General features: G+C 41.6%; 1 protein-coding gene across 4 annotated transcripts in view; it reads left to right on the top strand.

Annotated features, from left to right (window-relative positions):
* The window catches only part of IL1RAPL2 (interleukin 1 receptor accessory protein like 2), a 379,033-nt gene that overhangs the window by 337,815 nt on the left and 25,607 nt on the right, over nucleotides 1–15,611 (top strand). For all 4 annotated transcript variants that reach the window (XM_030498257.1, XM_030498260.1, XM_030498258.1 and 1 more), the window contains one exon: nucleotides 12,116–12,245. In XM_030498257.1, coding sequence (XP_030354117.1) covers nucleotides 12,116–12,245 — 130 coding nt within the window. The remainder of the gene's footprint in view (nucleotides 1–12,115; nucleotides 12,246–15,611) is intronic.

The raw sequence follows: 15,611 nt of genomic DNA, 5'->3' as shown, positions 1-15,611 counted from the left end.
TGTGCGTGATTAGACCATCACACTTCCAGATGATGACAATTACCTGGGTCCTTGCTTCATTTTGGACGGTGGCAAGAGCTTTCTCAAGGCAGGGGAGAGCAAGTCTGTAACCTTCTCTGGTTAATTCCGGGGTGAAGGCCATGTAAAGCTTTCTGGCACTAGAAAAAAGCTCAAAGAAGAATCTTGATACTGAAGTGGCCATGGTTTCACGTCAGCTCTTGCAGGGAGCTGCTTAATTTCCTTTTCAGCACTAGCTCAGCTAAAGAAAGAGATAAGCAATAAAGAGCAAAGCTTTTCTCTCCAGAGGGTTATTTTAAGATCCTGCTCTGAGCTCCTAAGATACTGCCTTATATCCAAACACTACCATGGGCAAGACACGAGGCAGGGGGTATTCTGAGGCTCCAGGAACGTATGAAATCAAAGTTGCTTTCTGTGAGAGCTGGCTTTGTGTGCCGAGTGCTCTTGCACGGCTGTTCACAGTGTGCTGGAGTAAAGGGCAGGCTTGAGCTCTTAACTGGGCCAGGTAGTAGCTCATTCATGCTTTGCCTCCTGTGCATAACAGGACTGACAGCCCTGCCCACATGGTATTCAGAGGGCTCCTATTTCCTGAGTCATCTTTATTTTTGAATAGCAAACTTTCTTTTCAAGATTGACCACATAAGTTCACACTAAATCCTCAGGAGATTGTTCTGAATTAACTCATCGCATGGCTCTCCCAAACAGGAAGGGTTCACGCTGGGTTCTCCGCAGCAAGGCAACATATCTTCCCTCTTCTCAATATGTTTCAGATTCATAGCATTCTGTAAGTCTTGAGAAGACATGACATCACTCTTCCCAAGGGGGGGTGTGTATCTGTCTGTCTGTCCGTATTATTATGGTTTGGGTTTTTTATTCTTTCAGAAAGCTTTCTTACCCTTGTATTTGCTCTGTACATCACACTGAGGTTTGAGGATCTCTTGCTCTTAGCCCACTTTCCTCTCTCAGTATTACCTGTTGGTGCTATTTGCTTTAGCTTTGGGGAATCCACAGTCAGGCACTATGGCCAACATGGGGAAATCCCCAAGGCAATGGGACCAACCTTGCGGTGAATCCGTGCTCCACTCTTTCCCAGTGTAGTCCCACAAGCGCAGGAGATGTGGGCTTTGCTGCAGTCCATGCTGGTGGAAAGCAGGGTAAAGCTGGTACCATCCAGAGAGGTCTATATCTGTAGCTTGCTCTGGTGACAGTTGTCCCCTTTCAACCCTGGAGCAGGAGCCCACAAAAGCTCGCCCCTGCTCCTCTGATGCTGTGAGGGAAAGGCAGTATTATTCTCCTTCACAGGTGCTCTGCTGTGATCTGGAGAAGGCCAGTGTTAGTCCTTGCAGAGATATCTTCCCTTCCCTGTTTACCCAGTGTTTTGCAATCCTTGGATGATTTCCCTGCTAAGTCTTGAAATTCCCACTCTTTTCTGTCAACATGTGATGTCTCATCACCATGAATTTAAACAGGGTAGCTCCCCTCTGCAGGAGTTTCTGCTTGGGCCAGCAAAGTGGTTTTGATTTTTATAGTCTTTTTAATCATCATCACTCAGCAGTGCTGGGAATAAGGGTGAATTCAGTAGATTTGGGGAAGGTGAAACCGCGGGCTGTGCCTTCACTGTGTGTAACGATCCGGGGAAGGGAAGTGATGGGGCAGGCTTTAGGAATTCTGAGTTACAGACTTCATGATTTGGCACTCACGTAGGGAAAATTGAGATTATTAGACTCCTGTGCAACTAAAATTACATTTAATGTGTGGTTAATGTGAATGCTATCAAATGAATGCAAGGCAAGAGGCTTAGGGTACATCTGAGTCCTCACCGCTAATAGGTTTAGGGCAATTAGTCTATTGACTTCTGTAAATCACATCTGTCAGAGAAAAAAAAAATCCAAGGTCATTTTCAGCATGGCACTTACCTGAACTGATAGATCATGGCTCAAATAACTGAGCACAAGGGGATGCCACTGTATCTCTTAGGAAGGACTAGTTTTAAGTCTGAGAAGTTGTTATAAAATTTCTTATGATCCTTACATCTTTAAGTGCTTGCTAAATTCATGCACCCTAGATACAAGTCCCGGTTTTAAGTCTTGTGTCTTGGTTAAAAGATTCTTAAACCAAGGTAGTGTGGGGTTTTTTGGGGGGGAGAGGACACAACAAGCAAACAAACAGAACTGATGTAAAACAGTGAGAGTGTTCTGTATGATTGACTTTTTTTAAAATACTATCCATCATGTTTGGGTTTTTTATCAATTTTTTTTTACACTAAAAGAGGCAAATAAAATTGTGTCCTTTAGTTTTTACAAGTTAGAAGAGGTTAAACTTCCCTGTAAGTTTAAACTTCCCCTGTAAACTTCCCTTATTGGACAGCTGATCAACAATATTGATCCCTCAATAAGCAAAATACAGGTTCTATTTATGAAACTGTGTTTTACTTTCCTACTCTCCCAGAATGTTGTCTGTAAATTTAAATAAATAATAAATGGAAATTATTTACTGGAATTAGCATGGAGAAAATGTTGTTCTGTGGCTGTTGTTTTCCTTTTTTAATCTTTTTCATAAATACAGTCTTTATTTAGCTCTCATTGTTCCCCTTAAACAGCATAGCACTTAAAGACTTGCTTAAATTCAATCAACAGGGAACCCTCTCCCAATTCAACAAAATGTTTGAGTATTTGCTGAGGTTTAACCACATCGGTCAGTTGTAGATTGTCATGTGAGTACAAGCTGATCCCTGTTGGTCCCATTGTGCAGGGGAAGTGGAGAACTTGCGTGATCATAAGCCCTGGCAAGTCCTGTTCCCTGTGGATGAGAGGCCACCTGCGTAACTGAGGTCAAGTGAGGTGACAGTTGAGGTTACATTCATTATCAGAGGTGATTGACATCTGTCTCTTCATCCCGCTGACCAGGATCCAGCACTGCATTTGATTTATTATAGGGACTTTAGGAAAGCTAGATAAATAAGAAGGTTGCAGCAGTTACTGCCTCTGGAGTCAGGCTCCTTTCCTTAGCCCTGTCATCCATTCTCCTGCATGGGAGCATGGCAGCAGAGAGAGGAGAAGGCTTAGTTAACATCAAAATGTGTGCAGCAAGGTGATATTCTGGACTTTGTTAATGACACTAACATTTCTGGCCCTATATACCTGCTGCAGGGCACTATGGAGATATTGGCAATCTGTTCAGGGAGAATTAGGTTTTCCTTCTGTCTTTGTACAAAACTGATGTAAGCAGGAAGGCCTCAGAAGTCCAGCTGCTGTTGGTTCCACTTCAAAAGCTTAGGTAAACTGATGTTTTATACCATCTAGCTTGGAGGTTTAGTTTATACTATTTCCATAATTTAGTGAATTCTGAGAAAACTGCCAGGCAAAAGTTAATGGCTGCTGGAGACAGCAATTTGCAGGTGATAATTGTACATAACGGTCCTTCAGCTCTGGCCACCTCTCCTGCCGATGAGGTGCTCTCTCTTTGACCTAATGGTGCTGCTGCCAGCATACATCAGGCCTTAGCATGACCTGGGTTAGCAAAAATCTGAGCAGCAGTTGAGTGAACAGTCACAAACTGAGTATGAAAATACCCCAGCTGACTCCTTCTGTTCAAGCATACATTAATCTCAGAGAGCGTCGCTTTATTCGTAGGGCAAGACATCTATAGCATGAATTCTCAGTTCACATTTGCTTTGTCCTTTCTAAGTGAAGAAGAATTATCCATTCTATAGTCATGGTTTTAAGAAGTTTTATCACTTGCTTAAAAATCAGCACAGAAGTTGAAGAGGTTTAGTGTATTTTCTTTAGTCTGTTGCAGCCTGCAGCTGGTTTCCTTAGCAACCTCTGCCTACTAAATGGGAACTCGCTAAGATGTACAACTGGATATCCATTACATACTCATGTAAGTAGGGTTCAGAATTTGGCCACATTAATGCTAGCAGGTCTTAGTTAGGTTGGTCCGTTCATGCACTTTTTCACATGAAGCCAGATTACTCTCTAGAAAGAGATACTGTGTTTCATCCTCCTTCTCCCCTGAGAGAAAAGATGAGTATGTTCTTGCTCAGGAAACTGAAATGTGAAACATGAATGTCCATAGGAAATTTTATGCAGGGGCAAGTTGGAGAGTTGGAAAGTCCTGAAGCTGGCAAGAAGCAGCAACGTGTGGGATAGAACCCTGCCTTCCCCTTGAGCCAGCAGATTGCTGGGAGGAGACAAGAGCATCTCTTGGTGGTCCACCTCTCTGTAGCTCAAACAAACAGTTGGCTGTTTCCCCTTCTCACCGTGGGACAGTGACGCAAGGAAGCAAGCATCCCTCTGAATAGTTTTTCCTGTCCTGTTCTTCTCTCAGAGAAACACACCTGTGTGTTGCCACCTATTTTGGCCATGCTGAAAGTGATACCAGAATAAAGAGAAATGATTGCTGTGACACCATGGGGCCATACCTATGCCCTCGCCATAGTGAGGTGGTTTGTTCCGTCTCACTCCCTACTTAGTTCACCTTAGTCTGGATGTCACTGATTTGTTGCTCTTGGGCTGCCCTAGCTCTTAAAACCCTCCCTCCAAGGGGATGTTTTTCAAGTACCTGCAGAGTAGTTCTCTTAAATAATATTTCTGTACCTCAAAGTGCACAGAAATGAGATTTTCAGAAGGACCTCAGCATTGAGCACAACTTAAAGTCAGCACAAGGCAGCTGTCAAACTGCTTCTGGAAATCTCACTAAGCGTCTGTCTTCATTGTAGGTAAATAACTGAAAAGCTGAAATCCTTGACTTTCAGTTACATCTGAGCTCCCAGTGACTAAGATTTCAAATTTTGACCCTAAGGCAGTTCTGAAAATGGGATAAAGGATTTTATAGGATTTAGATGAGGTTTACTTTGACAGGGGTTGGGATGTTTTTCTAGATGTGTTTTGGAAGAAAATTGCTCTAGGAGATTTTGCCTTGATTGATGCATTTTAGAACATCTGATAACTTTTTGTCAGCAACATTTCAGCTTTATGTGTATTTTAGTTTTGTTTTTCTCTTTTTGTGAGAACAGCAGTCAATATCCACACCTACAAGCACCACTTGCAGTGGATCATGATTGTGTACTTTAAATTAGACCTGGTTGAGGCTGCATGGAATGAGAGTAAAGGCATTGACTTGTGTTCTTGGTAACGAACTGTTGAGAGGCTTAGTTGCTTTGTTTCATGTGTGAAGTCTTGCTGCTTGCTCTTAGTGTTTGGGGTTTTTTGCTACTTTTTCTGTATGCTGTTTGCTCACTTGAGTGAGACAGAAAAGCACAAATATCTCATGGCTGTGTGTACTGTGATGTCTCAGGGCATAAGAAATAAGAGCAGAGCAAGAAAGAAAATTAAAATTAAGATCATAAACTAAAGAGGACAAAAAAAGACCTAAAAATCTTTTGCATCTTTCTTGTCAAAGTTTTTACTAGGCTGTTTATTGTTGCCAAAGACTTGCCTTAGTCAAAAAGTTCTTGTATGAGCGAAGAGCCAACTTGATGTTACATAGACATTTATTTTCCCTACATATCAATACAGCTCACAGAATATGGTGGTAGTGGCTAGCACATGCTCTTCATAGCACAGGGCCTTACCGAGGGGAAGAGCACCTCCTTTAAGTCTGTTTCTTTGTAGAAACTTGGAGAATAAAACAATCTAGTTATGTATGTATGTATGTGTGTGTTTTAAATGCTCTTAAACTGATTTGAAATGTCTGGAGGCTAGTTAGGCTTGCTTTCAGTATTGATTTATCTTATTAAAGCAATTATTTTTGTTACCCAAATCAAGTTTCTTGATTTTCTTTTAAATGTTTTCAATTCATGAATTCCTGGCTGTTCTTTAATTATGCAGATATTTGGAAATGATCATATCCAGTCATGAATCTACTAGCTGCTGGAACACAGTTTGGAAACATTGTAGGATTTTCTGTATATATATATATAATTTTTTTTTTTTTTTTGGTCACAGAAAATAATTTGGTTTGAGTATGTTTTATTTTCACTGGATCCAGTAGTGCTCAAACCAGTCGTGAGGTAACATGGTTTAGCACACAGCTAGGTATGTATTCTGTAGAATAGCCAAGTGAAAGAGGAGGAAAATGAAGCCCACAGGGTAATTAGCACTGACTTTATAAATCTTGTTGTACTAAACAAAACATAGAACCTTTGTCAAATAATGCTGGGAAATGGCCAGCAAAAAATACAGGAGGGAGGTGATAATGTACCTGAGGTTTTTGTGGCTTTTTGTAGCTTTTTCTGATTCAGTACTGGGTAAATGTGTGAAGAGTTTCAGTGCTGCCTTAGCAGATAATACAGCAGATGCTGAAGACCCTGATGCTGTGAAGTGGTGCTGCAGTCCCTCAATCTGTGCCAAGAGGGGACTGAGACAAGTGATCAGCTGTGCTGGGTCACATGAGCAAACACCGAGCATGTCCTCGGCCAGATGCGTCCTGGCTTCTTCAGGAGGTTGTCCCCTTGCGGATGAGCTCTAGGCAGAGGTCTGGAGCTCAGTCGCAGGCTTTGGCTCTCACATTACAAGTGTGGCCTCGAGTGGGCACTCTTCGCTACCCTTGCCATATTTGCAGCCCCAGCAGCAGCTAAGCCCAACGTTCAGCATCAGCCTGCTGAGCCAGACCCAAGGTTTGGCTTGGGCTGCACCACCTCAGTGTGCTTTTGGGTTTTGCCCATTGTTGCTGAGCACAGGAGAACAGCTAAGAGGATGTCCTTGCAACGGACTTTGAGAAAATTGACATTCTCTGCAAACTAGATAGAAGCTACCACACACAGAGATTGTTTTTCATGAGTCAAGGTCTGTGGTGCCCCTGGCATTTGTTTTGTGGATAAATTGCAGGCGTAAGCTCTGTTTCCCATATCTTTTTATCCAGGATGTCCTTCTGGAAGGGAAAGGAAACATGTTTTTTGCTTCACGGTTGTATACAATTCAGCCTGCCTTGCCAGGAGAATTTAAATCTCTCTGTTGCTCTTTGGCCAGTTTCTAGCACTTGTAAAGCACATTAGAACAATAATGTTCTTGTCAGTGACATGGTGATTTGCCTTGCAAACCTCTTAGCCTGGAAAGTCAGATTCAGTTCTGCAGACAGCCTGTAGAATATGCTTACTGGGATGTGATAAGTAATCTGCCTTTCTTGTCCTCTGCCTCAGCAAACTGAAGAAAGCAAGCCCATGAAGTGCCTGCACAACATCTGCATGTGTCAAGAGTGGGAAGCTGTTCCTTTGCAAACACTTCTCTCTGTCAGTCTTACAGAGAAAGAGACACAAGCACCATTATCAGAGAGGAGCTACATGATGCATAGGCATCGATAAGAGAGAGTTGGAGTGATGGAATGATTTTTTGGTGCCAGCAGTGCACTTGTCTTCCCTTCTATGTGTATACAGTATCCAGCTCTGGAGTAGGTAAAAGTAGTGATACTACAGTCTGGTATTAACACACAGGTGGAGGTGAAGATGTAAATCCAATTAGGAACATGTGCAGGATTGACTTGATGTTGCTCGATGCAAAAGGAGGTCTTCCTTTGACACTGTCAGTCAGTTCTGTTCTGCCAGTAGCTTGGCAAGATCATCTACTTCAATTCAGGCTTGTTCAGAGTGGTGTTGTATCTGGCACAAAAATGTGAAAGAATTGGAATACCCATTGATGTTTCAAGCCAGAGAGAAAAAGCACCCAAGGATTCATAGATGACTTTGGCTGTTTGATGGTTTTGCACTGGTATGATTTGCTCTGTAAGGGAAAGCCTGATTTGCTGGAAGAACAGAGCACCAGCAGAATGTGGACATCAGAGAATATGAATTCTGTGTTGCACCCTTGAGTGGATGCTCAGAGATAAGCCAAAAAATACACCACCTTCTGCAAAATGAGTGAAAATAAGCAAATAATCAAACTGTGTTTTCAAAAAAATGTCTGAAAACATGTCTTGGCATTAGCCAGATCTTAGGATCTGCGAACAGCTTTTGTCTTCCGTGCTGGTCAGTCACCTAGCCTTGGCATCTAAGTTTTTAAAAGACTGAACAACTTTTAGGTATTTTAAGCTTCATTTAGTCAGTGCTTGGAGCATGCCTCATTCAGGAGACACTGTGCTGCAGGATTTGTCATTCTCTTTCAAAACATGTCAGACCTGCAGTAAGCACATTCAGAATCGTGCCTGACAACATTCTTTTGCAGACCCTTTTTCTATCCGTAGCCAGTGCTCCTGCCGCCACCAGGAAGCTATTTTGCTTGAATAATTGCATTTCTGTGCAATTCTCATTTTCAGAAAGAAAGAAAAAAAAATCACTGAAATGTATAGTAGAGTTCACACATATATTGTGAAAAAGGTCAGGTGAAAAATGTACAGTATGATTTAGCAATAAAAGTCATTCCTATTGCCAGCGGTTGTGTCTTACTGGCTGGGAGTTGGCAACAAGCCTGTGTGATTGAGAGAGTAGGGAAAAAAGCTAAAGCAGAGATTCTGCTGGAACCTGAGGCTTTCCTGTGACAAGGTGACCCCAGCAAAGCAGTAGACTCAGTGATGTCTACAAGCAGGCTTTTCTACTTTCTGCTCTTGTTTCTTAAAACATTCTCCTCACTGTTGATTCATTAGAAATCTCACTAATCATTTTCTCTGTTTCTCAGCAAATTAGTTTAGTAATTAAAATTGCAACTGAAATGTCTATCTGATTTAAAGAGAAACCACTTATAAATGGAAAACTTTCAGGATGCCATTCATTCTAGGAACTTTGATGATGTTAATTTAATGATGCAAGGGGAATATTTCTTAATATGAACAGTTAGTAGTGGAACTTAAGTGTCATGCAAAATATGCAAAAGTTTGGCCTTATGAAGAGTAGTTGCTGGTGTTACTAATCGCCTGTTAGTTCCTTCTGCCTGGAACTATGACTCAGTGTGATACCACATGGCTCAAAGCCAGCCCCAAAATCAGGACCCGCAAAGGACACTTTCCATGCTCAGTGCCTGTTTCTCCCCATATTCAAGAGTACATTTAGGAACCGGAGAATTCAGCTGCAGTTTTGGGATCTCAGTACTTGGGGGAAAATGCAGGGAGACATGCCATGTTCTCTTCTGGATGGAAATTGGTTGGAGTTCCCTGAAAACCAGTAGTCACAGTTTGCAGCTGTGGACAGCTGTGTCTTGACATGGCAGGAGAGGGGGAACCTCCCTTCCGTTCCTTATGGAGGCTTATTTGAGGAGGTAAAGTGTTTCTGCAAGGAAGAGCCTATGTTCCCTTTTCTGACTTTGTCCTGCTTCCAGAGTCACAAAAGAGTGATGAGAGTTATAAACCAGAGAGCTACAGAAGAGCATGTCCTACAGAAGGGCAAGTGTCATCAAGACCCAAGCTCTTGCCACCCCAGGACAGATCAGCTCAACCCAGATGTGCATCATTCTGCTACTGAGATAAATAGTTGTTCCATGTGAAACCGCTGCTTATTCCTCCCTCTGATCAGTGATGGGTTTGCAGATGAGATGGACTGTGGGTTTTTCAAGTGTGGCCAGTCCCAGATTTTGAGCTGAAAATGCTAATTCACTCTACTTTTTCCACCAGGTTTCCCTTGGTGGCAAAGACGGGAAATGGATCTGCCCGGGCATGTTCACAGCATGCAGGCTGTCACAGTAAAGGCTACTGATGCCTTATATTGGGTTTGTTTATTACAGAAACTGTGTACCAACAGCTAGCGGTTTTTTTAGGTTTTCCTGTTTGTATAGAAAACTTATTTCTTCAGATGAGATGTATTACCTCAGGATATTTATTCTGCATCTATAGAAATCTTACACTCACCTTGGAATATTTTCATTTCTTCAGGGTTTGTTTTTTAAGTAAAAACTGCTAGTTTGAGGAAAAGCACACCCTGTAATATATTTTGCCTGTAGCACTTAATGCCCAGCATGGTTTGCCAGGAAAAAGGCATATACTGTCAGTGCTGATAGACCACATCTAGCTCTTTCCTTTTTTCACATTGCTACACTTGTCTTTTTCCATTAAAATCAAACAAGGACTGAGCAGCCACATGCTAGGAATCACCAAATGGTATTTAAGCAGATGTGTATCATGACTCTGAGGGAAGTGGCACAAAAGACCTCACATTACATGGGCATTCAGCACGTTAGAAGAACATGAGATGGACACAGCCCGAGGCTCCAATTCTCCCCTCCCACCATGGAGGGCACCCAGCACCTCACAAGGCCGGTGAGCGGATTAGGAGCAGAAGGAAACGGTCTTCTGCTATATCATCTTGTAGTGGAACTAAATATCTGCCTAGAAGTATTTTTGACTTTTCATCAATTAGTGAAGTTTGGAACTTTCTTGTGATGGTGGTCAGCGTTGTGGGATGTACAGATAACTGTGAATATCCCCCCTTCTTATATTTGGGATGTTTGAGCTGGTTGTATATAATCTGTCAGCGTCAGCACGTGTTCAGTGGCCAGCTGTGGTACCAGAGTTCATAGTGAATGTGGAGATAATGAAAGAGTCTGTAAAACATTTTCAGGATAAACATTTTCCATTTTTGTCTTCTGCTATTTAAGAAACAGACTGAAGTGCAGTCTTTAAACCCTTTCTTGCTGTATCCTAATGTTTCAAAAGGACTTGTTATTTTGGATCTTGACTTGGAAACAATTTAAAGGCGTCTGATTTTCAGTGGCTGGGAGTGCTGCACTTACTGTCTAATCAGACTCTTTTGACATGTCTTAAATTGGGCACTGGAATAATGGATAGACGAGTGCAATTAGTTGACTTAGGACAGCTCTGTGGGGGCTTAGGCAAAGATGCTTTAACACACAGCTCTGATATGCTCCCAAGTGTGCCCACAGCGAATTATCACTGCTGAGCAGACAATAGGTAGCTGATTAGGGCACAGTAAGACAATCAGATGAAACTGTTAGCCCATGCTCAACCAAGTGAGGTGCTCCAAATGACTAACCCTTTTTGAAGAGTATAGGCCTGTTCTATTTCAGCATCAAAAGAGTCTCCTGCTGGCACTGAGAATGGCTGGCATAATAAAACATCTCTTCCAAATATAGTAAAATGCATTAGTTGGACTTTCCACGCTTGATCCAAGTGCTGGAACATTAAGCAGGAGTCTCCACTGACGTGAAATGAGGTCTATCCTCCCATGTAAGTTGGTGACTCTGCAGCTGCTTTGTAACCTGGACCACCCATGCTGTAAAGAAGAGACAAAGAGAAGTGGGTGCAGCAGCTGTATTTGCATACTAAGGGAATGGGCATGGTTCTCCTAAATTTCCTGGCTTCTTTAAGGATTTTTTATTCTTTTTATTTTTTTGTCTTCTGCAGGCAGACAACCATCTGTCCTGGCATTGTAAGCACAGTCCTGGACTAGCTAGTACAGCTAAAGCTGTAGCCAAACAAAAACCCATCTAAATGCTGAATTCTTAGAGAGAAATCTGATTAGTTTCCAAGTTTTATTTTCTTTCTTTTGGAAGTATTTTTGCAGATCTGAAAGGAAGAGTTCTGTACTCTACTGCTTGAACTCTGTTGTTCTGTACTCTATTCCATTGAAGTTTGGTCCTTTGCCAAAACCTATTGACAGTAACAGGAGTGTTGCTGGTGCTCACTGGCATCATATATTACTTGGGGATCTTTAAAAGCTCTCTGAACCAAAACTTCATTAGCATTTGATTTCTATCTAAACAAGGAAGAAATTATTACTGTGTCTTTCCTATCAGTGGGTTGGCAACCGTAAGCAAGTTTAGTGATTTACCTGCCGCTTAGGGCACACTCCCCAGTCCTGGTAGAGATCCCAGGAGTCTGACAAAGAAATCATCTCTTTCTTTTTAACAGTCAATCTGACATCACCTTATGTTGCCACCATTTCCATACTTTCTTATTGTTCATGTAGTATCTTTCTGGGAAAAAAATGGAATTACGGATACCCTCAGTTTTATTTCACAGCTACTTCCTGTAGATGCAAATCAACATCAACCTACTTCCTATGGTTCTTTTTTTTTTTTCTTTTTTCTTTTTTTTTGTTTTTCCCCTCCAATTTTACCTGGGGAGGTTTATCTGAGGTGCTGAGATTTCTCAAAATCGTTCTCTCACTAGTAGCTGTGACAAAGTGTCTGACCCTCTCTTTTGTTCTTGTCCTCAGGAAACCCGCTGACTGTGGCCTGCAAAGCTTTCTTTGGATTCAGTGGAGAATCAGGCCCCATGATTTACTGGATGAAAGGGGAAAAATTCATAGAAGAATTAGAAGGTCACATTAGAGAAGGCGAAGTCAGGTACTTTTTGGAATATTTACTGCTAAAAACATAGTATGTCCCAAAAGCCTCCTGGGTGTTTTTTAAACAGGTTTTTAATTGAAAGTGGAAATAGTTTTCTGTCTGAAGAGTGATGAATGACTTGAAACCAGGGCAATATGAGTTGCTTGCTCTCCTTTCTAGTGAATAAACTCTAAAGACATAGTAGCTATCTGTGTGCCTGAAAATCCGTTATCAAATTGCCCTGATGGTAGCTGAGGCATCCCTTGAGTGTTCTGGAGTTTGATTTTAACCCTATGTGGAAATGATGCTGTCCGCTACAGCTGCCCCTTGTGGCAGTTCTCGGCAAGATAACATTCATTTCAGCATCAGCGTTAATCTTAAAGATGAACGGCCTTCTGTCAAAGTCACCATACTTTTTCTCTTCTACTGAATGTGTTGTCTGCCTGTGATACAGCTCTCAGTATGCCTTAACCAGAGCTTTCAAAAAGCAGCATTTGTTCCTCCGTGCTTATCACTTAAAGGAGAGGAGGAAGTGGCTGCGTGAGGATGTCTGATATCCAACTTGTACTTGGCTTCTTCCAGATGCTGGTTATCATTTGCTGTACCAATTTCGTAAAGAAAACAAACACTTGTATCTCTGTGAACTTTCATAGAATTTGCACCTAACGGCATCTTCTTGTCTTCCTTCTTTAATAATTACCTGATTAGTAGCTCTTGGAGCAAAGACTAACCTATGGTTATACCCATATATACCCAAGGTAGTCCCAGCTCCTATAGACGCAATCAGTATAGCGTATAAAGAAAGCCAAGGCCTTTGCACCTGCCATTGCACCTTTTTTTTTTGTCTCATTTTTGAGTTGTTTGTTTCTTGCAAAAGTGATTCTGGAGAGCAGGCAGAGAGATTCTTTTGCTTTATTACTTGATCAATAATCTGAAGTTCAGCCATTTAGCCACTAGTTATTAAGATGCACTAAAATAACCGACCTAACATTGCACCTTAATTGCATACAGATGAAATTTATCATGTATTGCCAGAGTAGCTTTAAGTGTACAATCCTCTTTTGGGCTTCTGAGCACAAAATACAATTACTGGAAACTTCTGCCATTGCAAGTCATCAGCATTTAACGACATTGTGTCCTCTTTGGTGTATCTATATGAACAGTGATTTTGGTCATGTTCTTCCTCTGCATCAGAAGGACAATTTGAGGTTTGTATTTAAAGAGCTTGCCAGCTTTAACACAGTTCGAAACTTTTGCTTTGTTTGCATTTGTTAGTGAAATTGAGTTTTCTAAACTCAATTTCACTAAACTAAACTAAACAAAAGCTGTATTTGTCCTTCACTATGCCATCTCATTACACATTCATGTCTCATTTTGTGTCACCTTTTTCTCACTCTTAAAATGCTTTGACTCAGTTTACAGACACGTCACAATTCAGTGAATCTTCTCTTCAACAAAGTTGCTTATTATGTACCTAATCTCCTGTGCACCACAGCCAGCATTAGAACAGAGCATTTGCCAAAACCTACTGTATTATCACCAGCAGTGCCACGGTCCATCCTTCCCCCCGCCTTTTTTTTTCATTTAGAAGTAGCTATGGCAACTGCAGTAGTAACTTTTTGCAGATTTTCTGTTCACAGTAGCAGCGCTTGCTCATGTGGCCCATTACAAGTTTGCTGCTTCAGGGAAACTAAGCAGCACTGGCTGTTCTGTCAGCACCCTGAGTCAGCACACATCTTTCACCCAGTCCCATTTATTGATGGATTTCTAAAAATGACATGTATGTTTCAAATTTGATGAAACAAGGTGAACTTGCTGGTTAGATGCTTTTCCCATCAGTTTGCTTCTATGTGGAAACCAGCATGTTTCTGTTAATGTTGAGAAACCACAAGTGATTGGGAATGGTTACACCCAGACCAAGATACTCCATGGTTTGTTCCTTTGGCAGATATCTAACATTTTAACTCTGCTTTCCCTATCTTAAATTAGTTCACAGATTTAGTAGTACTCTGAATTTTTGGTGCTCTCCTTACTCTGGACTGTACCCATCCATTATGTCACTGGGTTTGCTGTATATGATGAGAGTTCAGGTTTGCAGATCAATGCACTGTGGGAGTACAAAACATCCATCCCCAGTTTGCATCCCCTAGCATGCATAGTTACCAGTCAATTAGCGTGCTGTTATGAAAGCACTGAAATAAGGATGCACATGACTTGAGCATTTCTGTTAAACCCATGGAACTGGTAAGCAGGCTTCACCATGAGTAATAAATGTATAGCTCTGAGCTCCTTGTTATTTATTAGACCTTGTTACAGAGCCTCGTAATAACCACTGCAGGACTCAGAGGCGATGATCCCCCCTCCAACCTGCCTCTTTGCCTTCCCTTGAATTAAAATCTCCAAATGTTAGACATGCACAGGGGGAAAAGGAGAAAGAGACCTTGCCTACCAGGTGGGTTTTTCACAGCAGTAATAAAAATGTCATGTAAATCAAACCAGCGCTATTAAAGAAGGAATCAGAGTCTTTAAGCCTGTCTGCAGAGTTGTCAGTTATATCTAATTATCAAAGGAGCCCACAGCAGATTCCAACACTCTCTCTGCTGTGACAAAGAAGTATTTTCAGGCGTAAATCTTACTCTTCCAGCCGCCTGTGAGTTGCTTCTTTTTCTTCTTCAGGCAACACTGCAGAACAGTTTGCAGGTGTCTCATAATGCTCAGCTTGTAGGGTATGTTTGTCCTTGTTTTTTCTTCTCCATTTTTAAAGTGGAAATAGTTTAACTTGTTCTAGAGGCATTGAAAGAAGTGAATGGAGATATTTTGAACTGCAGCCTTATTTTTTCCTGCTGGTTAATTTATCACTCACAGAAGTCAACTGATGGTTATAAAATGCTCAGACAAGACGAATGATGTATTCTGTTAGGAGGGGATGCTGAGGAAGGGAGGCAGAATTACCATCACTGCCTGGCTAATGTGCTGGGTTCTTTGCAGAGAAGTATGGAAATGAAAGCCCTCTCCTGAAAAGCTTATGCTACTGAAGTAGACAATTTCTGGGCACAGAATGAGAAACATGATGCAGGAAAGTGAGAGGGAAGGTTTCTGTGCCATGTTGTTAGTTGAATTACTTTTTTTTGGAGAGGCTCTTACGTACACACAGATCTGTCCTTTTGTCTACAGACTATTATAAGGGCTAGAAAGAAGGGACTAGAGTTCTTCTAGTCCAAATCTTTAACTATGTAAAGAATAAAAGTTTTCTTTTTGGGAAGTCTCAACTCACAGGCAGGTTAGTAGAGGTTTGGAATTAATGCCTTGGTCTTGCAGAGGCTCAGGGGAAGCTTTCCTATGGCCTTTTCATCTGTGATCACACAAGGCCTGAAAATTTTAGGA

The sequence above is a fragment of the Strigops habroptila genome, chromosome 9 (genome assembly GCF_004027225.2).
Source record: "Strigops habroptila isolate Jane chromosome 9, bStrHab1.2.pri, whole genome shotgun sequence".
NCBI classification, from domain to species: domain Eukaryota; kingdom Metazoa; phylum Chordata; class Aves; order Psittaciformes; family Psittacidae; genus Strigops; species Strigops habroptila.
Note: the sequence above shows the minus strand (reverse complement) of the source record. Positions and strands in the feature narration are given on the sequence as shown.